This window comes from Dryobates pubescens, chromosome Z (assembly GCF_014839835.1).
Source record: "Dryobates pubescens isolate bDryPub1 chromosome Z, bDryPub1.pri, whole genome shotgun sequence".
In the NCBI taxonomy this organism is placed as follows: Eukaryota; Metazoa; Chordata; class Aves; order Piciformes; family Picidae; genus Dryobates; species Dryobates pubescens.
The window spans coordinates 89556031-89583104 of record NC_071657.1 but is presented as its reverse complement, the minus strand read 5'-3'; the positions used below and the strand labels follow the sequence as shown (position 1 = coordinate 89583104).

Genomic DNA, 27074 nt, shown 5'->3' with positions numbered 1-27074 from the left:
CCAAACCAACAGTTCAAACACGATCAGTGAGCAGCATTTGTCATCTTACTTGTCCTCTGCTGTCTGCTGTTTTATGTAATTAAGTAATTTGGAAGGGCCCTTGGGGATGGCAGAAGAAAAGCCTGTGTATTTTGATGCCTTGGTGATGTTTCATCTTTGATCATCTGTCCAAGAGGCACAGGCTCTTCTGTGGGATATACTCACCCTGAGCTAAACCTTCTCAAAAAAACAACCACCACCAAACTGCAACACAAATGTTAATTTATTCTTTCCTCTGTGTAAGTATTTTATCCATGCAAGTTTCTGAAGGAATGCAAGTGGAGTAGCTTTAAATTACTACTTCCCTATCCCCAGTATGAAAACTGCTGAGTCATTAAAGGCTGATAAAGTGCAGATTTCTTCACAAGATCACATTCCTTTTATTGCATCTTCCTTTCCCCCCCAGAAAAAATTACAACTTGCCTCCTCTGTTTAATTCAGAACACAGGCAATGTGCACCTTTCAGTTTGGGGAGAGTGTTCCACGTATGATTCAGAAGGCTCTCACAAAGTTCTATCTGTTTTTACGTTTCTCTTTTTTAGTTTTGGCGTTTACAGCTCCATCTACAGCTGGTGCTTGTGTTGCTTTTGCATGTCCTGTGGCTTTCAGGTGTTCAAACAGTTTATTTCGAGATGGAAATGCACAGTTGCAGGTTACACAGTGGATAGGAACTTCATTCTACAACAAAGAAAAAACCAAAATGCTTGACATTCATATGGAATACATAATAAAGGTCATACACCAGTTTATTGTATGCAGTTTCTCTTAGATGCTGAAGTGTGACCAAGCTGTATGTTTCACAGATACTCCATTACTGGTTAACATTTAAGTATGTATCTACATAAAACCAGCAACAAGTGTAACTTCTTGAACTTTCAAAGAATACTAAGTAGAAGCAAGAGTAAGAATAGAAGCCTTGCAAATCTAATTCAAGATAAACAATACTTTTGATCTCATCTGACTATACACAAAACACTTAGGGATCCGAGAGTTAGAGAATTTAGTATGTCTTAGCTGCAGTTTAGATTTTGCTCTTAGAAACAGCAATATTGGGAAAGATGCAAATTCTACTGCCTGTCACCTGCATGATGACAACAGTTTAATTTACCTGGTTTGAACTGCCCTGGATACAGAGCTTTATGAATTCTCTTATAACTAAAATTCAGTCCTGCTCTGTGAGGACAAGAGCTGGTGTTCCAGTCTCCTATCCCTGTGATTTTATTAGAAGCAGAAATGCCTGTAGTATTAGAAAATAAGCAAAAAACTGAAAGAGAGTGTGTAGACTGGAGGTGACCAAACACCAAGCCTGTTGTAGTAACAGGACCTCCAGCTATTAAATAGTGGAAGTGAATTGACATACCGTTGCAGGGTGCTCTGAAGATGCCTTGGCAGACTTCTTTGCATCCTTGGCTTTTTTCCCTTTAGGCTTAGTACTGCTGATAGACAAAGAGAAACCCAAGATTAGTCTACAGGAACATTAAAAGAACTTCTGATAGTTTTCAATAATGAATGTCTCCACTGCTCTCCCTTGTTCTTCCTTTGCACAACATAATGCAAGTACCTAATACAATGCAGATAGAAGGAGTATTTTGACCATCTGGTCTGGTGAGACCTCACCTGAAGTACTGGGTCCAATTCAGGACACAGTACTCAATACAAGAAGGACATGGACCTCATGGAGAGGGTCCAGAGGAGGGGCACAAAAATTATCAGGTGGCTGCAGTACCCATCCTATGAAGACACATGGAGGGAGTTTGGGTTGTTTAGCCTGGACAAGAGAAGGCTCTGGGGCAAACTTATAGTGACCTTCCAGTACCTTAAGGGGAAGATAGGGAGGGACTACTGTCAAAGGCAAGCGGCACTAGTACAAGGGTCAGTGGTTTTCTAACTAGAGAAGGGCAAATTATGAGAAGTTCTTTATTATGAGGGTGGTGGAACACCGAGACAGGCTGCCCAGGGAGGTGGTGGAGGCTCCATCCCTGGAGATATTCTTAGTTCAGGCTTGATAGGCCTCTGAGCAACCTGATCTAGTAGGGGATGTCCTTGCTTACTGCAAAGGGGTTGGACTAGATGACCTCTTGTAGTGAAGGATGCTTATGGTCAGGATTGTGCCCCAAACATTTCTGGAACATACTCTTCTGAGTGTTAAACCTTTTTGTTTCCCGCTTCTTTCTGGGGGCAACAGGGGGGATCCTGGCGCCACTGAGTCCAGGTAAACAGCCTGGGCATAGCATATACTTACACCATATTTGGTAGGTGTTAGTCCATTGGTTAACCTTGCGTTAGCAACAGAATGCTCATTGGGCCAGTATTCACTGGGGCAAATGGTAAATAGGGGTCGTTTGGTAAATGAGCCCCCACATCGTGTTGGAGCCCGTGAGTGTGTGTGTGCCAGTGCTGCCGTAGTCCACCTTGCCCGAGACTCAAGCCAGTGCCCCCAGAGACCTCACGCTCCTTTGCCACCGTCACCCAGCTGCGTGCGGTGCCGTGGACAGTATCCCGTGGGATCAACCACGACGCGATCCCTTGCTGCAGGAGGAACGCCAGCAGCCCGTGTGAGCCAGCGTCACTGACCTGCCACAGCCCCCCTCGAGCGGGAGACCTTTGTGTCCTGGGAGAAGCAGCAGCCACGCGGTGCAGCCACGCAGCCAGGGGCATTTCCTGTCTCCATCTTACGGCACATCCGTGCCACGTTTCTGGACTATAAATGTTATTAAGGAGAGATCTCACGAACTCCTCAGCTTGTAAGTCAAGCCTTTCTTTATAGTTTCCAGTTGAGGTAGCGTTTGGATTTCTCTGAGTGGAGGGTTGCCGGTCACCGACCAACCCCTCCCCCGCCGCTTTCTGAATTAGTTTCGATTCTAGGTTCTGTGAATTGTTTGAGTCAATTGCCCACATTTAAACATTCTGTAAATATTGTTTCACTAACCGGATATTGATACCTGTGAAGGGTGACTGTAAATACCCCGTTACAGAGTTTATAAATAAATGTGACATATATTTTCATTGGTGTATCTGCCGCTCATTTTCTGAGGGCATATTCACAACACCTCTCAAGGTCCCTTCCAACCCACTGCATTCCATGAATGATTCTACTTTCGGGAAAACTAAAGAAACTTGATTTTTTTGTGATCAGATGTGGATCTTACAATTCAGAGATGATAAACCAGCTACTGCTAAGTGATGTGGCACAAATCTGCAGTCAAATGCCGCTTCCAAAGTAGATCCTAACACTCCTTGTTTGGTATCATACTTATTTAACTCCGATTTAGAGTAATCCCCAGTTCACACTGCTGAGTAAATTTAGACTTGTTTGATAGCATCAAACATGACACAGAATGACAGGGTGACTGCAGTACTGCAATCAGCATACCTTTTCACTTCGTTTTTTGCTTCATTTACTTGGCCAACATCTTCTGTAGCACTTGCGTCCTCTGACACAGCAAAACTTTGGCCATCGTTTACCAACTCTTCTGCTGAGCCACTATCCTTGTCCACACCGGGAAATTCCTTTTGTTCTACTGTTTCTTCATCAGCACTTTTATCAAGGGAGTCCTCATAAGTCTGTCCAAACAGAAGAAATGCTAATCAACTACTTTAAGTTCATTAGTGATTACATTTGTAGTATTATACTCATTTACATCTGTGGCAGTTTATCTGTTCCTGCCACATAGGTTACACCTCCAGTGTCCCGAGTGTCCAACCCAATAAGGTGGACACAGGAAATAGAGTATTTCATACCCATAATATCCTGTGCCCTATAAATTCAGCTGCAAAGTCTTCCTCTTTCTTCCCTCTCGGCTCCCGTGGGAGATGCTCCCTATTGGGTAATGGTGGGGGAGTATCTCAAAGCCTCTTAGGCCTGGCTAGGACTAATGCCAGGAGGAGAAGGGGGAGGGACAGTCTCAGACCTGGCCAGCCTGAGACTAGCCTAGCAGTACAGGGGGGAAGAAAGAAGCCTGGGGGTTTTGGGGACACCCTCAAGTGAGGAGAAGGGAACTGTTGGGAGGCTTTTGGGTGTGCTGTAGGGGACTCTGTGTGCTTTAGGTTTCTTTTGTCACTATGCTTGTAGCTTCTGTAAAACACGTGCTACTTTTCCATTTAAACTTTCCATCACTTTTGCAATCCATTTGTGTGAGTGTCATTCTTTTGCGCCTTTCAGGGGCAAGAGAAGATCTGCCTGGCCTCAAACCAGGACAACATCAAACATGGACGGGTTGGGAGAACAGAAAGCCATGGACCCTCTTAATTTGACTGTGTGCTTTTAGATAGATTTTAACAGATAAAACCTTATTTCCCTGTTTTGAAAGATAAGGCCACCAGTGATGAAGGGAAGAAACATCAATAAAACAGCCTCTAAAACTACAGAAGGGAGAGTAGACAATACATCCAGCATAGCAAAAGATCAGTCCCTGAGCATGCCTGAAGCTGAACAGCTCAGCTCCCACCAGCGTGATAATAAATTTGACCCCACACTGTATACATGTAATCCTATCACTTCTAGTACCTCCTGCAAAGTCTCAGCTCAGGAAAAACAAAACAAAAACCAGTGATCCCCTGTACTCCATAAAGCCTGACAGAGGTTACATTTCTAGAAGAATCTTTGCACAAAATTCCAGCTTATGCTATGTTAAGAGTGACGCCTTCTGTCTGGCATGCAGAAAACATCATCATCAAACTGATGGAACAGACAACACAGTGCCTATATGCAACCTATGCAGTGAGAAGACAACCTGTTTCATACTGAGGAGGCAAGAGTTCAACAAGAGCCTGACAGCCTGAATGGAAACAAGAAGGTCAAGCCAATACTGATTGGACTATGCAATACCAGCCATATTGAAGCAAAAAAATTCAGTTGTTTGAAAGTCTCAGTGAAGTTTCTTGAGTGATGATAACTATAATGTAAGAGAGGGCAAAAAAGGTGAACACTTAAGGATACTTGAGAAGTTAGGCTGGAAGAAAACAGAAGAGCATCTTGGGAAAGGCGAGAAGAGGCAGCACCTTGGTACAGGCAGCTCACTGGATCAAGGTTAGGACTGAGGTAGTAAACAGGTAAGACACAAGACTTGAGAAGGATCAGCCTTGAGGAAGGCAGACAGAAGAATCTTCTCACTATGGCTGCCACTCAAGCCTGGAACAGCATACAGTTCCTGAAATTTGCCCTGCTGCTGCCAGCACAGGTCTGTTGTATCTGGCACAGACTCACGTCCTGGAGTACAGCAGATTCACATTACTCATGCTTACAGTTCAAGTGAAAGGTTAAGAAACAGTACATTATATGAACTTCAGCAACCAAAGCAGAAAATGACCCTCAAAGAACTGGGCTGCTAACACTCTTTCTGATCAATTCCTTGCATTCTCCCACTGCCAGTTTCCCTGTTTTCCTTACATTTCAGTCTGTACTGTTTTAGAGCCAGCATCACATTTATTAGGATCTACACAGACAGAACAAAGTCTATGAGATTATTGTAATAAAACATGGGCATAGTGACAGTTACTTTTCAGTATAAGAAGAATTAAAAAGATCTAAAAACAGTCTGAGTCCTTATTGTTAGTGACAGAAAATAGTTAAGTTAGAACATAGCAAAACCGGGCTAGAAAGTTCCCTGAATATCATTATGTGAGTACATACCATCATTGTTTTCTGTTTCTTCCTCTGCTTCTTTGAGAGTCTGTAATGACAGGAATTTAAAATTACCTCTTTTCAAGGAAAAAAAAATTCTGAAAAGATAGAAAGCTGTATTTTGTTTACCCTCTCACCCGATAATTGACATCCTCAGAGAGACAACAGCTATAAACAGACAAATAAATCTGGCTGAAATGGAAACTACAGTTCGCCTGTAGCAGCTAGCACAGCATTTGTTCTGCTCAGGGGAGATAGCTGGTGTTATGCTTTGGACACTCCAAAAAACTGAAGCTGTGCAACCTGCTTCATCAATTCTGATTTTAAGCACGCTCATTAATATGTATGCCAGCATCCAACTGACAGAAGTAGCAAATCAATAAACACTGACCCTGTGCAAGCTCCCCTGTGAAAAATAACAATCACTACTTTTTTTTAACTTGTAGCTCTAAGAAGCAGAGGAAATATGAGAGGATTACCCTACAGCATCTGAACTCAGTCACGCTAATACATTTTACCAGAACTCTGACGCTAAGAAATATTTCAAATTGCACAACAGTGTGAGTTACGACACAGCTACAAATCAACACGAGCGCCTCCTGAGAGCCTCCCAAGGCTTATCAAATCATTACAGTATCACAGTATCACCATGGTTGGAAGAGACCTCAAAGGTCATCAAGTCCAACCTGTCACCACAGACCTCACGACTAGACCATGGCACCAAGTGCCACATCCAATCCCCTCTTGAACACCTCCAGGGATGGTGACTCCACCACCTCCCTGGGCAGCCCATCCCAATGACGAATGACTCGCTCAGTGAAGAACTTTCTCCTCACCTCGAGCCTAAACTTCCCCTGGTGCAGCTTGAGACTGTGTCCTCTTGTTCTGCTGCTGGTTGCTATAAACAAGAGACCAACCCCTTCCTGGCTACAACCACCTTTAAGGTAGTTGTAGAGAGCAATGAGGTCTCCCCTGAGCCTCCTCTTCTCCAGGCTAAACAATCCCAGCTCCCTCAGCCTCTCCTCATAGGGCTTGTGCTCAAGGCCTCTCCCCAGCCTTGTTGCCCTTCTCTGGACACGTTCAAGTGTCTCAATGTCCTTCTTAGACTGAGGGGCCCAGAAATGGACACAGTACTCAAGGTGTGGCCTAACCAATGCAGAGTACAGGGGCACAATGACTTCCCTGCTCCTGCTGGCCACACTATTCTTGATGCAGGCCAGGATGCCATTGGCCTTCTAGGCCACCTGGGCACACTGTGGCTGTCAATCAGCACCCACAGGTTCCTTTCTGTTTGCCAGCTCTCCAGCCACTCTGACCCCAGCCTGTAGCTCTGCATGGGGTTGCCATGGCCAAAGTGCAGCACCTGGCACTTGGACTTGTTGAATGCCATCATGTTGGACTCTGCCCATCTGTTGAGCCAGTTGAGGTCCCTCTGCAGAGCCTTTCTACCCTCTGATCAAAATCTGCTCCCAACTAGGTGTCATCTGCAAATTTGCTGATGACTGACTCAACCCCCTCATCCAGATCATCAGTGAAGGGGCCCAGCACTGATCCCTGAGGCACACCACTAGTGACTGGCTGCCAGCTGGATGTGGCACCATTCACCACCACTCTCTGGGCAGCTCCTAACCCAGCACAGAGTGCTGCTGTCCAAGCCATGGGCTGACAGCTTGGCCAGCAGTTTGCTGTGGGGGATGGTGTCAAAGGCCTTGCTGAGGTCCAGGCAGACCACATCCACAGGCCTCCCACATCCACCAGGAGGGTCACCTAATCATAGAAGGAGATCAGGTTGGAGACGCAGGATCTGCCCTTCCTAAACCCATGTTGGCTGGACCTGAGACTAAAATTAAAAACAATTTAATGTACTTCTGCTTGGGCATCTCTTCTGTTTCTTCCTCCTCTTTGGAATACATTCCATCTGTATCATCCAAAGACATGGGAAATTTCCTTTCGTCTTCTTCCAGCTGCTGTCGTAACAGCGCAACCATCTCTCGATGCTTCTTTGATTTTTCATGATTTTTCATGCTGTGGAGAACATCAGACCATTGCTGAGGGAATGCTGGGCAAATACTGTTGTATTTACATAAAAATTGGTAACAGGCACATTATCCATCATTACTAAGGATGGAAAATTCTGCCCCGACAATGTCTCTACTGGGAAGACGACACTGACCATTATGCGAAGTCAGAAAGTCTTTAAAACACATTTTTTAAACCCAAGACCCCCACCCCCAACTCCCCAATGACAAGCACTTACGCTTTCTCAGTTTTTAACAATTTGTCACAAGCAGGGCAGTACAGACCATCAATAAACTCAGCTTCTTCAGTCTCATCATTCAGTTTGTCTGAAGAGATCAGTGGGGATCAGAGAGACAAAGTCAGATGAGCAATTTTTGAGCAAGCTGCTCTTAAAGACCCAGAAAATAGTCACAACACTGACATGCAACTTCCTTAGTGCTACAGACCTATCAGGAGCATGGCACCAAATCATACATTAGTTTAAATTTACAGCTGTAGCTTGACATCTTCTCATGTTCAATGGAAAACACCAGAAAGGGCCAGATTAGCCTGGCACCTCTCAGCTGGAGGCAGGGGGTTCCATTCTAGTCAGGACTGTGCATCTGGGACTCTAAGTGCAGTAAGCCAATATTCAAGCTGCAACCACTCAATACAGACCACCCCCTGATATCCCATACCTTCGATGCCTTTCGTTTCCTGTTTGTCTACTTCATCTTCATCATCCGATCCATCTCCAAATTCTTTTTCATACTGTGCCTCCATCTCTTGCAACTCTCTCTCCAGATCTGACATAGTCATCCAGCTTTGCTCTTTATACTGCTCAGCAAGCCTTTAAATTAAGAGTAACACAGTGATTTCTACATTGCCTCCATGACAGGAGAACTACAGAAACAGTATTATTTAAAAGATAACTTGTTCTTCTCTGTGGTACCTTAGGAGGAACGTCCTGAACATAACAATTATTTGTAAGCCCTGAAAATCAAAGTAGTTGACTCCAAGAAAAGAGGTATTAACGTCAGTGGGTCCTGCTTGAATTTCAGGCAGAAAATGCTATGCAGTACAGTCAGTATCAAGCTGATAGCAGGAAAGACAGCTCAATCCTCAAAGCAGTACAGCTGCTTTTATCTGCTTCAAGATCCAAACCCACCAACAGCACAGGACCATAAAAGCCACAATCGCCTTACACCTTGACTCTGCACTATGGGAATACAGCAGCTTGGTTTTTAAATGTGGCCTGAGTTATCCATCAGTGATCCACAGTACAGCTGAATTTTGCTCCAGCTGGCTCCCAGACTCTAGAGGTATCAAGCCATTTGCTACTAAATGCATAACTCTGTTTTGCTCTTCCTTTAAGAAAAAATATAGAAAACCATGCATTGCAAATTATATATTCCACAGATATGAATTACTATTATTATACAACTGTAATCAATATACAGTTAGCTTGCAAGTGCACTTTTTTAATTAGGAATTCCATCTCCTTCCTCCCATTTTCAGGCAGAAAGCTCTTCCATTTGGAAGAATAAATGGTGGTTACACTTGGGAGATCACATCTTCCTTCTATTTATTTTTGGGGAAAGTGAAAGCATTAAAAATGCATTTAGTCCAATTAAAAGGTCCTTCCTGAAGAGTTGAAAGGAAATGCAAAACTTAATTTCTCCCACTTTATTTTTAGGAGCTGGAGCTACAAAGCAGATAAAGCTGACTTTAGTCCAGGTGCTCATAGTCTTATTCTCCCTCATTCCAAAACACACTTCTTTTTTCTTTAAAGGAACAATGATAATTATTAAATCTTATTTCCCCAGGTAAGTATCATAGTCATGGTTGGAAGGGACCACAAGGATCATCTAGTTCCAACCCCCTGCCATGGGCAGGGACACCCCACACTAGATCAGGCTGGCCAGAGCCTCATCCAGCCTGGGCTTAAACACCTCCAGGGACAGGGCCTCAACCACCCCCCTGGACAACCCATTCCAGGGCTTCACCACTCTCATGGGGAAGAACTTCCTCCTCACCTCCAGCCTGAATCTCCCCACCTCCAGCTTCATTCCATTCCCCCTAGTCCTATCACTACCTGAGATCCTGAGAAGTCCCTCCCCAGCCTTCTTGTAGGCCCCCTTCAGATGCTGGAAGGCCACAATTAGGTCACCTCGGAGCCTTCTCTTCTCCAGACTGAACAGCCCCAACTCCTTCAGTCTGTCCTCATAGAAGAGGTGCTCCAGCCCTCTGATCATCCTCGTGACCCTAGTAAGTAAAAGCACACTGGATCCTGTGTTACTACAGACCTGCAGCGCACACAGACAACCATTCCCTGGTTATCTTGGATCACTGCATGTCAGCACCATGCAGAGACCCTCAAGTTTTAAAACCACCTCAGACTGCAGCTAATGCATAAAATTTTCCGGAACATTTAAAAGAGATAGTGGAGCTACTACTAGACTCTATATGGTACCCTCATGGATACATTCTCCAAGCTTAAATAAAAATATTTGGTCTACATTTACGTACTTGGCTTGTTTAAGCTTCTGCTGCCTGCGAAACTCCTCTGCTTTCCTAGTTTTTTCTGCATTTTGTTCTTCTACAAGTTTCCTGTGAGCCTGCACTCTTCTGTCTCTTTTACGAATGAAGGCGACTAGCTGGCGGACCAGCTCATTCCTCTCTTTCCTTGCTTTTTCTCTCGTTTTCTTGTTCTCTTTTTCCATAGCTCTTTTCTCCCAGCGGTTTGAGGCTTGTCGTGTGTCATATTCTTCTTTCCAAGCAAAGTTTTTCTGAGTACAGAAGCTCTGCCAATATGCATAGAAAGGATGGACTACCTGTAAGAAAAAAATAGAATAGAATAAACCAGGTTGGAAGAGACTTTCAAGATCATCGTGTCCAACCTATCATCCAACACCACCCAACCAAATAAACCATGCAACCAAGCACCCTGTCAAGTCTCCTCTTGAACACCTCCAGTGATGGTGACTCCACCGCCTCCTCAGGCAGCCCATTCCAAAAACCCACAAACGATTAAACAAGTCACTTGTTTAAAATAAATAAATAGTTCAGGACTTCTGTAGCAGTTTTGTCTCTTCCAGACAGGCCACAGAACAGTCCTTAAAACTACAAACTATGCCAAACAGTAACTCAAAAAACACCTGTCTGGATGCATTCCTATGTGACCTACACTAGATTATATGGTTACATGGTCCTGCTCTGGCAGGGGCTTGGGACTTGATGAGCTCCGGAGGTCCCTTCCAATCCCCAGTATCCTGTGATCATGTAATATCCCCTTGCAGGACTGGATTATGTTTACACTAGTACCCAGTTACTCAGATGTGCTGTGTTTTTCCTGCCAAACTGAAGAGCACAATCAGAATCAGATATGCAGTCTGCAAAGCAGGCATCTGCACATACTGCATGAGAACCACCACCTACGTTACACCAAAGGGGATCCATACATTTTCATCAGCAGCCAATGACCAAAACAAAGACAGCAGTAAAACACAAATACATAATCTTATTTCTTCCCTGTATACTCTTCTCTGCTTCCAGTGCAAGACAGACATTAACAGCCCTTGATGGATTTTTCTTTCATCATTTCTTATTTTTGTATTTCTTTTATTTATTTTATTAACCAATATAAACTGTTGGCATATACAGCAGCACAGAGCTGTGACTTGCACAGCTGAACAAAGGGCTATATAAAGATGCATTTACTCTTGTTGTGCTAGCAAATTATATGTCTGCATGTTAACATGCTGCCCTCTAGCTCTCACATTAAAAGAAACAGTGAATTATCTTTTCTTATTCTCTTTTCTTTTACTCTTAATAAGCAAACACTAGATTAATAGCATGGCAAAATAATATTTTCTTTTGTTTCATTTTACTACACTCCAAATAATTATTAATCTTCTGCACTCAGTGATTTAAGAAACAAGATATGCCTGAGCTCCCTTACTACTTCCCCCATTAAGCTGCCTTTTTACTATTTAATCATACATGCACTGCTGTTTGTACTTTGGAATACCTCAGAGAAATATTTAACCTAACAGTTTAACACCTCTCATTCTAGTTACTCTTCCTTCTTCTGCCATTGGTATTCACATAGACTACAACAATCAACACCTCCACACTAACTTCTAATGACCTACCTACATGCAAACATTCATGACTGACTTTCAGCAGGCACTGCGTTTTTTTCTCTGCTACCACAAAAAACACATCTCCATAATAACCAATAAATATGCATATTTAATCCAATAACCTAAGTGAGATTAGGCTCCCTGTTCCAGAATTCTGCTTCCGAAGAGGGTATCTCCCGTGCAAAACAATGCATAGTCATCAAATGATGACAGGGGTCACCCTCCCCTTCACCAGCTGCATGAGCTGAAACTTTCCTCATCAGCAGCTACCTGAAATACAAGCACATCTCTAACCCAGAATTATAGAATCAGTCAGGGTTGGAAGGCACCACAAGGATCATCTAGCTCCAACCCCCCTGCCATGGGCAGGGATACCTCACACTAGATCAGGCTGGCCAGAGCCTCATCCAGCCTGGGCTTAAACACCTCCAGGGATGGAGCCTCAACCACCTCCCTGGACAACCCATTCCAGGGCTTCACCACTCTCATGGGGAAGAACAACTTCCCCACCTCCAGCTTCATTCCATTCCCCCTAGTCCTATCACTACCTGAGATCCTGAGAAGTCCCTCCCCAGCCTTCTTGTAGGCCCCCTTCAGACACTGGAAGGCCACAATAAGGTCACCTCAGAGCCTTCTTTTCTCCAGACTGAAGAACATTCTCCAGAAGACACTATAGCAGCACTTGCTGAACTCCCAGATGGATTTTGTTTTGCCTACTTACTTATATTTGAAGCTGATCACTTCTGTTTCTGTATCTAATTGATCTATGAGTCTTTTCTTCCTATGGAGCCTTGAAGTCACTGACTCAAAGAATATCTTCCCTGGCTGCCTTGCCTTGATCAAGGTGATCAAGGCATTACAAATTTTGAAGCCTCTGTAGTTTTGTAGCTCCCTTCTAAAACTGTTGTGTTTGGTGTTTTGTCTTTTTCACAATACTCCCACAGTATTATAGTATCACAGAATACTAGGGCTTGGAAGAGATCTCTAAAGATCATCTAGTCCAACCCCTCCTGCCAGAGCAGGACTACCTAGAGCAGGTCACAAAGAAATGCATGCAGGCAGGTTTTGAATGATGACTCCACAATCTCTCTGGGTAGCCTGTTCCAGTGTTCTGTCACCCTCACAGTGAGAAAGTTTTGACTTATGGCCATGTGGAACCTCCTGTGCTCCATCTTGCACCTGCTGACCTTTGTCTTGTCACTGGACACCACTGACAAGAGCCTAGCTCCCTCCTGTTGACACTTGTCCTTTAAATATTCATAAACATTAATGAGGTCATGCCTCAGTCTCCTCTTCTCCAGTTCTCTCAGCCTTTCCTCTTAAGGGAGATGTTCCACTCCACCACCTTTGTGGCTGGACTCTTTCAAGCAGTTCCCTGTCCTTCTTGAACTGAGTGGACCAGAACTGGATACAATATTCCAGATGTGGCCTCACCAGGCCACAGTAGAGGGGGAGGAGAATCTCTCTTGACCTGCTGCCCATACCCCTTCTAAACAACCCAAGATACCACTGGCCTTCTTGGCCACAAGAGCACACTGCTGGCTCACGGTCAACCTTCTATCCACTAGGAACCCCAGGTCCTTTTCTCCTTCACTGCCCTCCAGCAGGTCACTCCCCAGCCTATGATACATGAGGTTGTTCTTTCTCAAATGCAAGATTCTACACTTGCCCTTGCTGTATTCCATTCAATTTCTCCTCACCCAACTCTGCAGCCTTTCTAGGTCTCAATGAATGGCAGCATAGCTTTCAAAGATGCCAGCCACTCCACAGTTTTGTGTCATCAACAAAGTTGCTGACAATGCACTGTTTCCTTATAGAATAGTACTGGTGCCAGTACCAACACCTGGGGACTCCACTAGGTCCAGGCCTCCACCTAGACTCTTTTCCATTGACCACAAGCCTCTGACTTTCCTTCAATCAGTTCGCAATCCACCTTACTTCCAGATCATCCAAACACACAAGGATGCTGTGAGAGATAGTGTCTGATGTTTTCCTGAGATCAAGACAGAGCACATCCACTGCATTACCATTATTCTATCCACCTGGTTAGATTTTAGCAGCTTCAGAGACACTAAATATTCCCTCCCTGAAAAAGACTTCCGTTTGTTAAGCCATCCTGTAATTTTATCTGACATTGCAACACACATTCTGACACTTAGTTTGATTTGTAACTCTGTTTCCAAGTCCACACAAGTAGCTAATTTTTAAGGTATGTATCAATCTAAATTTCACAAATAATTTCTCATCCAGTACAATCTATTAAAAATAAGGAAAAGTAGTAGACTAGAAGCAGCATTTGAGTACACCCATACTGTGCTATTATTCAGTGGGTAAAGTACTATTACTTCACTATTTAATTTCAATACAGGAATGCTGGTAACCTTAAAAAGGCCCTAGAAGTCCAACAGAATACAACAAATGTGTGCCAAGGTGGCCAAGAAAGTATCAGAAATGCTATGACCAGTAGGAGTAAGAAGGTGATTGTCCCCCCCTTGTACTCAGCAATGGTGAGGTCACACCTCAAGTGCTGTGTCCAGGTTTGGGCACCTCAATACAGGAGAGATGTGAAGGTGCTGGAGCAAGTGCAGAGGAGGGCTGGTGAAGGGCTGGAATGTAAGTCTTATGAAGAGCAATTGAAGGAGCTGGGAATGGTTAATTTGGAAAAAAGAAGAAACCTCATTGCTCTCTACAACTACCTGAAAGGACAGCGCAGAGAAGCTGGTGCTGATCTCTTCTCACAGGTAATTAGTGATAAAACATGAGGGAATGGCCTCAAGCTATGACTGGGCAGGTTTAGACTGGACATTAGGAAGAAGTTTTTCACAGAGGAGTGGTCAGGCATTGGGATGTGCTGCCCAGGAAGGTGGCTGAGTCACCAACTCGTGTTTAAAGGTCATTCGGATGTGGTGCTTGGGGTATGGTTTAGGGGTTTAGGGAGTAGGGTTCTTGGTTGGACTTGGTGACTTGGTGATCCTGAGGGTCTTTTCCAACCTGAATGTTTCTGTGATTCTGTGAAATAGTTGGCAAACCAGGTGACAAGAATACAGGTGTCCCTCATATACTTTGTTTTCTTGGTTTGTAAATTAAATTTTACTAAAGAATAATTGCAGATTGTAAGAGTATTGCAGCTCACAGTGCAGACCAACCACATCTAACATCCTCTAAGGGCTGTGTTATGCAGTGAGTGCTAAGCGTTTTCCTAAATAAGACAGTGTTATTTAAAAAGTAAATTATCTCAGTGGAATTTAAGTTAAATTAAGTTAAATTAAACATCAGGGAGCAAAGAAAACATCTGCTCTTCATCTGTTTTGTAGGCCTTGCACTACACTTACATTTCATTGCCACAACTAGTTGTTAGCCCTGCAAAGCCCTAAAAGCCTGGTTAATAACATAGTCCAACAAGAAGTAACAATTTTAATTCACCTGAGTGTCATGAATCAGAACACAAGCACTTCCTTCCACTAATGGTCTGGAGTAATAGAAATGACATCAGACACCTGGCTTTGTATTCACCTCAGAGATCAGCAGAGGCCCTTCCTTTCACTTCAGTGTGAGACAAGCAATGACCTGATTGTGGTACTTTCAGTTCAGTTTCACACGTGCTCTCACCGTATCATAGTCACTATGGGAATATCCAAACATGGGGAACTCTTCAATATCTTCCTGGGTCATATATTCCACCTCTTCTTTTGCAATCTTTTCAAAAACTTGTCGATAGACTGTAAAGAATCCCTGAAAATTAAAAACAAATAAATAAACAAACAAACCCATTCCACTCATGTTGCATTGGCTCAATGACAGATGCACAAATGCTACGCTCGAGCACTGTGTTTTAGAGAAATACTACAATTCTGCAACAGCAACTCCAAATCAGAGCAATGGCCTTGTAAGCCAGACCCTTTTGTTTACTTAAGTTCCCATTCTCTCTCATTCCTTTTATTTCTGTCTCTATCATGTAGACTCTGTCCCACATACCAGGGACCTATATTCAAATCTGAATTAAAAACAAACCAAAACAAAAGACATTTCAGCATGCTAAACATACTGGTAACTTTCTGGCTCCACAGCATCAACTTTTGAGGAAGTTCCAAATATCTCTTTTTAAATTAAGACATTACTAACTTACTTTGTATGGTAATACAAAGATAGGTAAGAATTTTCTCCAGCAGAGGTTTTTACATTCACCTAGAGTAATTTAGGTTATGGAGACTCTTAAAATACAACAGGCAATTCAATTATGGGTAGCAAACTTTCCCCAACAACTGCTGTTATATTGCCTTTTTGTTGTTGTTTTTGTTTCCATTTGAAGCATTCTATCTGGTTAAAGATACTTCTGAAAAAACAGAGGGCATTGCAAAGCACTGGAATGCTTCACTGCATAACATAAATAAACGATGCACACACTCAGTACTGTTGTATAGCTGGACATCAAGACTAAGTAACTGTTGGACAATAAGCAGGAATTGAAGCTTTCCTGTTAAGCTTTAGAAAAATGTGTGTAAGCATTTTTACTACCTGTGCACAACTACTCCACACAGATTTTCAGCACAGAGCAAATGGCAGCACTTTTCATGAAATTTAAACTGACTCATGAAAGATTAATTAATTCATTACCTTTTCATCATCTCCATATCCAGAGTAACAGCTGACGGTGAAGTAGCGCAGCAGATCCAATGTATCATCTTGGTAGTCTCCATCAACGCCTTTCAGCAGAGCCTCCCTGTGGTTATCGTACCTAACGAAAATGCATAGTATCAAGGATGCAGAGACACAGAACATTCCTCAGTGCTGGTGAGTTTACACAGTACACACTATCACCTTAATGTATAGCTTAGCCCAATATTTAGAATTTGTGTCTCATACCCAAAGTCATCACAAAGAGACAAGCTCACTAAATATTTTCTCTTGACCCTTAGTTTACTTTAGCTGCAAACACATTTGACCATGATGCTTCAATAAACGTTCAGAAATGGGCAACCCATTATTTAAATCATCCAATACACACACAAAAACCCAACACCCAAATCACACACTAACATTTAAAAGTGAAAAACGGTACTTCAGTTTCAAGGAGGACAAACACTACTGGTGTGTTCACCACATAACCTGGTAGGTGCTTCTGCCCATTAAAAAAACCAAGCGACAGAGAATATTCAAAGTAGTGATCTCTTAAAAAGAGATGCCTGTGCATCTCTGCGGACTTGTCACAGAATCATAGAATCATTAAGGTTGGAAAAGACCTCTAAGATCATCAAGTACAACTGCCAACCCACCACCACCACACGCACTAACCCCATGCCCTGAAGTGACACTGAAATACACGTATGTCATCAGGGCTTACCACCTGCAGCAAACAGCAGTACTGAACATCTGCATGCCCTCAATGTGATGCTGGCTCTTCCTCTCTAAGGCAGGAAGGACTACAGCCAGAGGTACTTGTACATACTAACATGCAACTGCCCTCCCGCTCTGGGAAGAGGGAGCAGAGGCCAACGCCGGCATGTCCCCAGAGCATGTCCCCTTAGCCCTCAGCTCAGTACTACCGCTCCAAACACTGCAAGGAAGGTGTAGGTGCTCAGCTGTGCTTCCCAAGAGACTACACTTTGCTTGGCTCCCAACCGTTTCAGCAGCCTGAAGCAAAGTGGCCGCTCCTGACACAGAGGCCGGTGCTAACTTACAGCAATACCCAGGGGAAAACGAAATCCTGGCTGAGATGGAACTTTAAAAGCCTTTTCCAGGCTTAGATCAGATAAAAACTGCTCACCAGGCTCTTTCCTGGGGGTCACTGAGAACGTCATACGCTGCCTGGATTAATCTGAACTGCGCTGCTGCTTCCTCCGTGTTCTCTAGGTTTTTATCTGCAAGACAATTTAATTAAATTGTAAACCATTCAACAGACAACGGACAGCATCCGCCACTGCCGCTTCGGACACCGAACGCCAAGGGGCGAGCACTACCGATGGCACTGCCTCAACCACCGACACGCTGCCGGGACGCTGCATCCCGGCCGCGCTTCCCACAGCCAGACTCGGCGCAGCCCAATCGGTGTGGTACCGACATCACCGGGGAAGCACCGACCGCAGCCGCCTACGCGCAAAAGGCTCTTCTCTCCCCTGCTGACAGGGCCCCGCGGAGCCAAGCGGGGCAACGGCGGGCCGGGCCCTCTCCTCAGGCTTTCGGCAGGGCCCGACACGCGGAGGGCGGGCGCCGCAGCCGTACCCGGGTGCCAGCGCAGCGCCAGGCGGCGGTACGCCCGCTTCAGCTCCTCCTCGCTGGCGTCGCGCTTCACCCCCAGCACCTCGTAGTGACACTTCATGGCGGCGGCGCCGCCGCTCCTCGTGGGGGCAAGCGCCGGCCGGCGGCGCGGCCACGGCAGCGGGCAGAGGCGGGACCCGCCGTGGTGCAACCGCCCAGCGCCAGGAGGACCTAGACGGCAGGAGGCGGCGCAGGCTCCGCCGGGGGCAGGCGCCGCCGCCTCCGGCTGCCTTTATCCCGAATTGCGCCTGCGCCCTCTCATCCGCCTGACTGGTAGCTGTCGGGAAAACACCGGGCGGCTGCTGTCTCCGTGCGTACAGCCGGGTCTTGGTTTTGTCATCATCTGATGTCAAACCACCCAATGCCGTGTGCTAGGACTTCCGCCAACGCTCCGGAGCTCAGCGGCGCAGCCCGCGCAGCTCCCTCGTCTGATGTTATTCGCGTTACCTTTGGGCTGGTGGGGTTTTTTTGGTTGGTTGGAGGGGTTTTTTTTTGTTTGGGTGTGGGTTTGGGGGGGGGGGGGTGGGGGAGGGGTGGTGTTTGTGTGTGGTTTATTTTGTTTTTTTTATGTTGTGGGGTTTTTTTTTGGTGGGGGGGAGGGTCGATTGGTTTTTGTTTTGATAGTTGCGCTCTTAAGGGAACTGAGGTTTGGCAAAAGCCACTTTTTTTTGCTAGATCAGATGTACACCACCATCTCTCTGGTGATGGGTGAGAGGACACAAGGAAATGGAATGAAGCTGCTGCATGGCAATTTCAGGTTGGACATTAGGAAAAGGTTCTTCACTGACAGGATCAACAGTCCCTGGAATAAGCTCCTCAGGGAAGCTGTCATGGCATCAAGCCTGTCAGAGTTCAAGGAGCATCTGGATGATCTTAGTCATATGATTTAGACACATGGTTTAGTTTTGTGAGGGACCTGGAGCTGGACCTCTCATTCTATGATTTTATGATATGAATATTTTATTATATGAACTGAGCAGATGCTTATATTCATCAGTCTTTGTTTCCAGTCAGGTAACAGACAAGCCAGACTACCTCATTAGACATGACACTGAATTTATCCTGCTCTGCTGGGTGGGATATATTGCAACTAACAAGGTCAGCATTCTCCTTGGGCCAGCTGTGCCTGTTCAGGACCAAGACACCAGAGGCTGAAACCAACAGAGGAACTGAACAAGATGAGGGCATAAGCAAAGACCTTGAAAAGCATGGAAGCAGGAAGACAGCACTAGAATCAATGGAACAATCAGGTCATAAGGTCTGGAACTGGAAAGTGGATTAAAAGAAAGGTAATTAGAATAGAATAGAATAGAATAGAATAGACCAGACCAGACCAGGTTGGAAGAGACCTTTGCGATTGAGTCCAACCCATCATCCAATACTATCTAATCAACTAAACCATGGCACCAAGCACCCCATCTGGTCTCTTCCTAAACACCTCCAGTGACAGGAACTCCACCACCTCCCTGGGCAACCCATTCCAATGGCCAATCACTCTTTCTATGAAGAATTTCTTCCTAACATCCAGCCTAAACCTCCCCTGGTGCAGCTTGAGACTGTGTCCTATTCTGGTGCTGGTTGCCTGGGAGAAGAGACCAACCCCCACCTGGCTACAACCTCCCTTCAGGTAGTTGTAGACACCAACCCCTCATCAACTTTGTTGCCCTTCTCTGGACATGTTCCAGCAAGACAGTATTTTTCCTAAACTGAGGGGCCCAGAACTGGACACAGGACTCAAGGTGTGGCCTAACCAGTGCTGAGTACAGGGGCACAATGACCTCCAAGCTCCTCATACAGGCCAGGATGCCACTGGCTTTCTTGGCCACCTGGGCACACTGCTGGCTCATGTTCAGCCTACTGTCAACCATTACCCCCAGGTTCCTCTCCACCTGGCCGCTCTCCAGACACTCTGATCCCAGCCTGTAGCTCTGCATGGGGTAGTTGTGGCCAATGGATGGAACCCAGCACTTTGGATGTGTTAAATCTCATGCTGTTGGACTCTGCCCATCTGTCCAGCCTGTCAAGGTCTCTCTGCAGAGCCCTCCCACCCTCTAACAGGTCCACACCTGCCCCCAGCTTGGTGTCATCTGCATATTTACTGATGGACTCAATCCCCTCATCCAGATCATCAATAAAGATGTTAAAGAGCATGGGGCCCAGCACTGATCCCTGGGGGACACCACCATTGACTGTCTGCCAGCTGGATGTGGCACCATTCACCATCACTCTCTGGGCTCAGCCCTCCAGACAGTTCCTGACCCAGTGCAGAGTGCTGCTGTCCAAGCCATGGGCTGACAGCTTGGCCAGGAGTTTGCTGTGGGGGACAGTGTCAAAGGCCTTGCTGAAGTCCAGGTAGACTACATCCACAGCCTTCCCCACATCCACCAGGTAGGTCACCAGAACATAGGAGATCAGGTTGGTCAGGCAGGACCTGCCTTTCCTAAATCCATGCTGGCTGGGCCTGATCCCTTGGCCATACTTAAGTGCTGTGTGATTGCACTCAAGATGACCTGTTCCATAATCTTGCCTGGCACTGAGGTCAGGCTGACAGGTCTGGAATTCCCTGGCTCATCCATCCATTCCTTCTTGTGGATGGGCATCACTTTGGCCAGCTTCCAAGCATCTGCGACCTCACTGGTGAGCCAGGACTGGAGGAAAATGATGGAGAGCGGCTTAGCCAGCTCATCTGCCAGCTCTCTCAGCACCCTAGGATGGATCCCATCCGGTCCCATGGACTTGTGGGGATCCAGCCAGCTAAGGAGGTCTCTAACTACTTCCTCCTGGATCACAGGGGAACTATACTGCTCCCTGCCTCCATCTGCCACCTCAGGAGGCCAACTTGGATTAAGGGAATCCAGCTTTTCTGAGCACTACATAGAAATCCTCAACAAATTATGCTTCAGGTTTTTCAGTCTGGTTGGAGGCTGATGCCATTAGAATTTGAGAATGGTTGCATGCATCTTTCCCAGCCAGTAACTCACAGACTAATGACCACAGACAGTAACTACCTATGAATTTTATGAAAATACAGCCCCAAATTAAAGCTAACCTCATGCTGCAGCTCTGAGACAATGTTAACTTTGAAGGGAGCAGGTGAGACCTACAGTGAGCCAAACTCTGGACTGCTCATGTCTGCATTTGAACTGGAGGCAGTATCCATGAGCAAAATGAAGAGCTTTGGTTGCAATGACTTGAGCGCCATACTGGAAGCTTGTCTGCCAGTTTTAAATGGAAAAACCTTATTTAAACTGGAAAATAATCACTGTATTTGAGAAACAAGACCTAACAACAAACATTTGAACCAAGAAGACAGCACTTTCAGAAAAATTACCGGGTTTTGATTTTCTAAGTGTATAAAAGCAGGGAATTCTGTGCTTAAGCACTGTTGCTGTAACAGCAACGCAGGCCATTCTGTTTCTAGCTACTATAGGTGTATGGTTTTGATATCCATTCAGGGGTAGCATGTACCTTTAGGGAATCTGCAATTAATTTAGTATTAGGGGCCCATTTTAACTCCATAGCTGTGTTTCAGGTACTAAGAACCTGATTATGTACAGGAGCTACCACAGGCAAAATTAGGTTTTTTAAGGCAGTTAAGAGCTGTTATTTGTTTGCATTTCCTAGAGATTATGAAGATTAAAAATACACCACTCCCTATGAGATCATTTTTATAAAGTTAAAACTTCTGAAAGGATATTCTACTGCTGTCATACTAGGAAAGCTAACTTTTGAATTCCACTTCATGACATGCACTAACCAGTTGGTTTTATTCATTGTACATGTGTTATGATGGGTTGCTTCCCAGAGGTATTCAAGAGGTCAGCTCTCAAAATCAGAAATACTTGGGAGTGTCTCATTCCTCCTTTCCTGCAGCCGTGTTTTTCAAAACCCACTACCCCCCTAAGAGAGGAAGACAAATGTAAGAGTACAAACACAAGTAAAATATCCATTTCTTTATTAAAACTGAAGTCCAGTTAGTTTTGCCTGTAAAAATGAGTATTTACAGTATTATGTCGATATAGCTGGATTCATCACCTGTATCATTTACCCTGACGCTTCAGTTCTGAAAAGCTTTTTTTGCTTCTTCCTCTGAATTTTGCGTGGCTTCTTTTTATCTTTAACAATTGGCTTTGACTCTGGTTTCACAAGCTGTATTTCTACTGGCTTTTCTTCAGCTGGAGTTTGAAAGACCACTTCAGTGGGATCTTCTCCAATAAGCACTTTACTCCCCGTTTTCTTTATCTTTTGCACCTCCTTCACTTGCTGTTTCTCTCTAAGTTTGGTTGCCACAGACAATCTCAGCAGCCTTCGATGCTGTGAAAAGAAATTACACCAGGTTTCAAATAAACAAGATGGAAGAATGAGGTAGCAAAAAAAAAAAAGGTAATTCTCAAAAAAGCTCAACTCTCAAAATCCTCAGTGCAATGCTCAGTGACACGAATTCATGCATTCATTCAACTTGTTACCAAAATTGCTCTGTTCTCAAATTCTACAAAGGATCCCAGGGGAAGGCATATATGAGTCTCCTGCACAGACAGAACACAAGATCATTTTTTAAATTGGTTGCTAAATAAAGACAACAAAGACAAAGCTACTCACCGTATTTGGAGACTGGTAATGGGGATTTTCATACAGAGTTGGTCCTCCAAAGCTGCCTTGGAAGATTTTTATGAGGTTCAGGACAAAACGAGGCCCAATTTCTACTAGAGATGCATCTTCTTCTATTATCTGCAATGAAGAGAACACTTTCTTCAGCCTCATGGATTGAAACTAATGACCTTATAAGCACCTGGCATACAGCAATTTAACTGAATTTAAATCCAAGATATGATCCCACTGAAGCTGATAAGCTGGACTGGTGTAACAATTCCATATATAAAGCAATTCCCCAACTAAAAGCAAGCATTGCAAAGTACTAGGTATCTGTGAATTCCTCCTTTAGAAAGTAAGCTCCAGCACACTTTAGGTCAAACCAGTAATTAAGGTTAACAGGGAAACAAAGCTTAGGCTTTCGCTAGTACCCTTACCGAGACAACCATCACAGAATCACACAGGTTGAAGTGCACAAAACTTAAACCAACTCTCTCCAGAGACACAGGAAGTAAGTGATTTTAAGAACCACAGTTACTGTGGGCAAGCATACGTGTTGGCATATTCTGACAATACTGATTCTTCTCATTTTATTGCAATTAATGGATTTGATACTATGTTCCTTCAGAGCACCTCTTCAGAGGTGACCACTAACCTGGTAATTCCGGAACCAGATCCTCTCATCCGTAATAGTGAAGGTGAAAACATGATCTACAAAAGGCTGGCTCTTGGGGTGATAGTGTGGTGTACTAAATATCTGTAATAAAAGGCAGCATTTCTACACATCTGTAACTTAAAGGCCATTTTAAATTAATTGTAATTTACTGAAGATCCCAATCCCAGGTTACATTCAAAACTCAAAACTGAGAACATGCATCCAACTGATTTTTAAGCATGACTCTAATTCTCTGAAGAATTTTTGCACATTTGGAAGTGCAGAACTACTTAAAAAAACACTTCACATTTTGAAGTATGTTGCCAAAAACTAATTCAAATGACAAAAAAAACACTGGACAGAAGAAATACAGACTGACCTGAATAAACAGTTCTTTTAAGAGGGCATAATGTGGCTCCTTGTCAAATATCTACAAAGAAAGAAGTGCAGTTTTACATACAAGCCTAATGTAATAGTCATGCCAAAAAAACCCAACCCAAACCAAAACATGTTCTGGCCAGCCTGATCTAGTGTGGGATGTCCCTGCCCATGGCAGGGGAGTTGGAATTAGATGATCCTTGTGGTCCCTTCCAACCCTGACTGATACTACGATACTGATACTAAGTAATACCTATACTTACTGGATCAAAAGACAGTAGGGGCCGTGAGCCTCTTAAGCAGTTTCCTGTCATCTTCAGCTCAGCCAGTGTGTGAACTACAGTGATTTTTTAATTAAAAATAAATAAATAATCATTTTAGTGCTTACACAAAATTGCACAGACAAGAAAGCGGGAGCCCAAACAATAATGTCAAAATAATGTCAACCAACTTACCATTCTGCACTAAGAATTTAGCTGACGGTCCCTGTGGTATATTTGAAAGCCTACAGGTAACAGGTAGTGGGGAAGAGACAAAAGAATTTAGCAGTAGTCAGAAGGCATGATAGATTCCTGCAGTACACCAACCAGTTATTTATGTCTTGAAGTCATTTCAGATGTTTTGACAACACTGGGAAATACTTTCTAAGCAATTTTGTAAAATCCTTTTGTAAACAGTCTACAAAAGCTGGCCTTGCATTGTAAACTTGCACTGCCCACAGAAGTAAAAGATAGCAAAGATTTCACCAAGTGACAGTATTTTATGCATTTCCACTACTACAATATAAAACTGTAGCTAGACTGGGAGCATTCTCAGCCACAGACAGAAACTGAAGAAAACATAACATTTCCTTACCACATATAGAGATCCTGTTTCTTCTTGGCTTCAAAAAAAATGCACTTATTGCAGTTTTTCATTTCACACACCTACACAAGACACATCAAATTATCTGTTTACAAAATTCTGGAGAGGTATTTAAAAAAAAACCAAAAACAACAAACACACCAAACTTTCCACATGACTCTCTGCATCTTTCACCCTCCAAAATACATCTTTGAAAGCAAAGGTCTCATCTCAGTGTACTACACCTACTGATTCCCAAACTTAAGTTAAAGCACTTGTTTTGTTGAAAAATTTCACATGTTTATTGCCAGGAGTAATAGTCTCACTGAAGCTACAAGCAAGCTGATAAGCTCTTGTAATCACAGAATCATAGAATCAATAAGGTTGGAAAAGACCTCAAAGATCGTCAAGTCCAACCTGTCACCCAACACCTCATGACTACTAAACCATGGTTCAAGTGCCACGTCTAATCCCGTTTTGAACACCTCCAGGGATGGTGACTCCACCACCTCCCTGGGCAGCCCATTCCAATGGCAAATGACTCAGTGAAGAACTTTCTCCTCACCTCAAGCCTAAGCCTGGCACAGTTTGAAACTTGAGGATATAAACAAGAGAGCAAGAACTGCGACACTGGGTACTAGTTTCTGAACTACCACTGCCCTACTACATTGTCTTTAGTCTACACAGAAAGACATGTTCAGCGGTAATTCTCCACTAGGAAAGGTTTCATTGACTTTAGTAATCACTACTGAGCTTCCTGTTTTAATACAAGTACCTTCTGACTATCAGGGGAGGTTTAGGTTGGATGTTAGGAAAAAGTTCTATACAGAAAGAGTGATTGCCCATTGGAATGGGCTGCCTGGGGAGGTGGTGGAGTCACCATCATTGGAGGTGTTCAGGAGGAGACTTGATGGGGTGCTTGGTGCCATGGGTTAGTTGTTTAGGTGGTGTTGGATTGGTTGATGGGTTGGACACGATGATCTCGAAGGTCTCTTCCAACCTGGTCTACTCTATGTATTCAGTAGTTTTCATCTATAAAGCCATACAACTCCTGTAACTAGAACTGAGATTCTTTAAACTTGGTTGCCCTTTTCTCTTGCACATTTAATTTCCACAGAAAAAATAAAAAGGAGCACTAGTTAAATCCTGATTACCTCATTGATAACAGCCAATTGGTCTTTGCGGTCCATTTTAGTATCTGGAAGACAAGAAAAGCATTTGGGAGGCTGGAAACCAATTTAACAAAAGATGTGTTTTTAACAGTCAGTCCCTTTGCAAAATTTTTACTAGCTACAAATGAAAGATCAGGAAAAACTATCAAGTTGTTTCAACTGTATTATGCAATAAATAAACACAGCAATGAAAGTATCTGTGCACTTATAGAGTCAACTGAGGCCACAGGAGTAAATACCCCGAAATACCAGCTATAATTATAGTTGTGATATATGTGTCTCAAAAGGGCTCTTTTGTTTAAGACATAAATTTTACCAGAAGAGTAATGTACCACATTTTGAAAAGGAAGACATTGTTACATGTCCTTCATTTAAAACTATCCTGAAAATTTAAATTAGGGGTGTCTTCTAACCCTACCTGCTTTGGAGTGGGGCATCAACGTCCTTAAGTCTTGCATTAAATGCCTGGTTCTGAAATTAATTCCACGAGAAGAGAATATAAGCACTCGCTCCTTGTTTTTCCATTTACCCTAGGAAAAAAACAAAAAAGTTAAGCAGGAACTTTCTAGCCTTAAACGACTACAGCACAGCAACAACGAAGGTTTGTAGCAACATTTGTCATTATTTGCCCATTCACACAGAATCGTTCCCCCAGCAAGTGATGACTTCACTGCAGAATACAGGTAAGTTTCTACATAAAAACTGACACCAGTCCTACTTCAGCACATCCCTAGAACACACGTACAAATTAAGAAAGCCATAGACAGGATTTATTTACTACAGGCAGCCCTTCAGCTCTGCAAAATGAGCTGAGCCACAATTCCAGAGCACTACCTAGCTCCTCCTACTCGTGGCATGCTACTTTCCTTTAAACTGCGTTTATTAAGCAATTAGTAAATAGCTCTCTGTGCTCGCTTAGCGCCCGGGCTTTCCCCTACACCCCAAGTTCTGGTGCCTCGACCCTGGGACCAGCAGAAAACACTGCAGGAACTGGGTTTCTGCCAGCAGCGGGCTGGGCCGGCTGATGAGGATACAGCGGTGGGTCACCCGTGCTGGCTACAGACATCGGCGACGAAACCTCTCTCTTAACGGCTGTCCCGGGGCGGACACGAGACAACGGACAAACACCGGCCCGGGCAGGGAGCAGCGCGGGAGCACGCGACCCAGCGCGGCCCTGCCCTCCCGCCCCGGGCAGCGGGGCTGGCGCGTACCTGGGAAACCGGTGGCGGGATGCTGTACTCCTCTGGACCCGCTCCGTCCGCGCGCGGCTTCGCATCCGCGCCAGGCCCGCTCGGAGCCTTCTTAGCGCGCTTCTTTGGCCGCGCGGCCGGGACATCACGCTTCCTCTTGGCCGCCGCCATCTTTCCGCAGCACAC

General features: G+C 44.4%; 2 protein-coding genes across 2 annotated transcripts; both read right to left on the bottom strand.

The window, feature by feature from the left end:
- Positions 1–453: 453 nt before the first annotated feature.
- Positions 454–18215, bottom strand: DNAJC21 (DnaJ heat shock protein family (Hsp40) member C21). The gene is made up of 12 exons (XM_054178902.1): positions 18025–18215; positions 17570–17663; positions 16420–16540; positions 15415–15537; positions 10190–10494; positions 8359–8510; positions 7920–8007; positions 7529–7687; positions 5672–5711; positions 3413–3603; positions 1400–1475; positions 454–717 (listed from the first exon to the last, which is right to left on the bottom strand). The coding sequence occupies exons 1-12, from the start codon at positions 18119–18121 to the stop codon at positions 553–555; spliced, it is 1611 nt and encodes a 536-aa protein (XP_054034877.1). The 5' UTR covers positions 18122–18215; the 3' UTR covers positions 454–552.
- Positions 18216–22087: 3872 nt separating this feature from the next.
- BRIX1 (biogenesis of ribosomes BRX1) lies at positions 22088–27059 on the bottom strand. Its single transcript, XM_009904045.2, has 10 exons — positions 26910–27059; positions 26117–26228; positions 25681–25724; positions 24539–24609; positions 24139–24188; positions 23947–24020; positions 23685–23735; positions 23306–23407; positions 22660–22788; positions 22088–22374 (listed from the first exon to the last, which is right to left on the bottom strand). The coding sequence occupies exons 1-10, from the start codon at positions 27057–27059 to the stop codon at positions 22105–22107; spliced, it is 1053 nt and encodes a 350-aa protein (XP_009902347.2). The 3' UTR covers positions 22088–22104.
- Between the last annotated feature and the right edge of the window lie 15 nt (positions 27060–27074).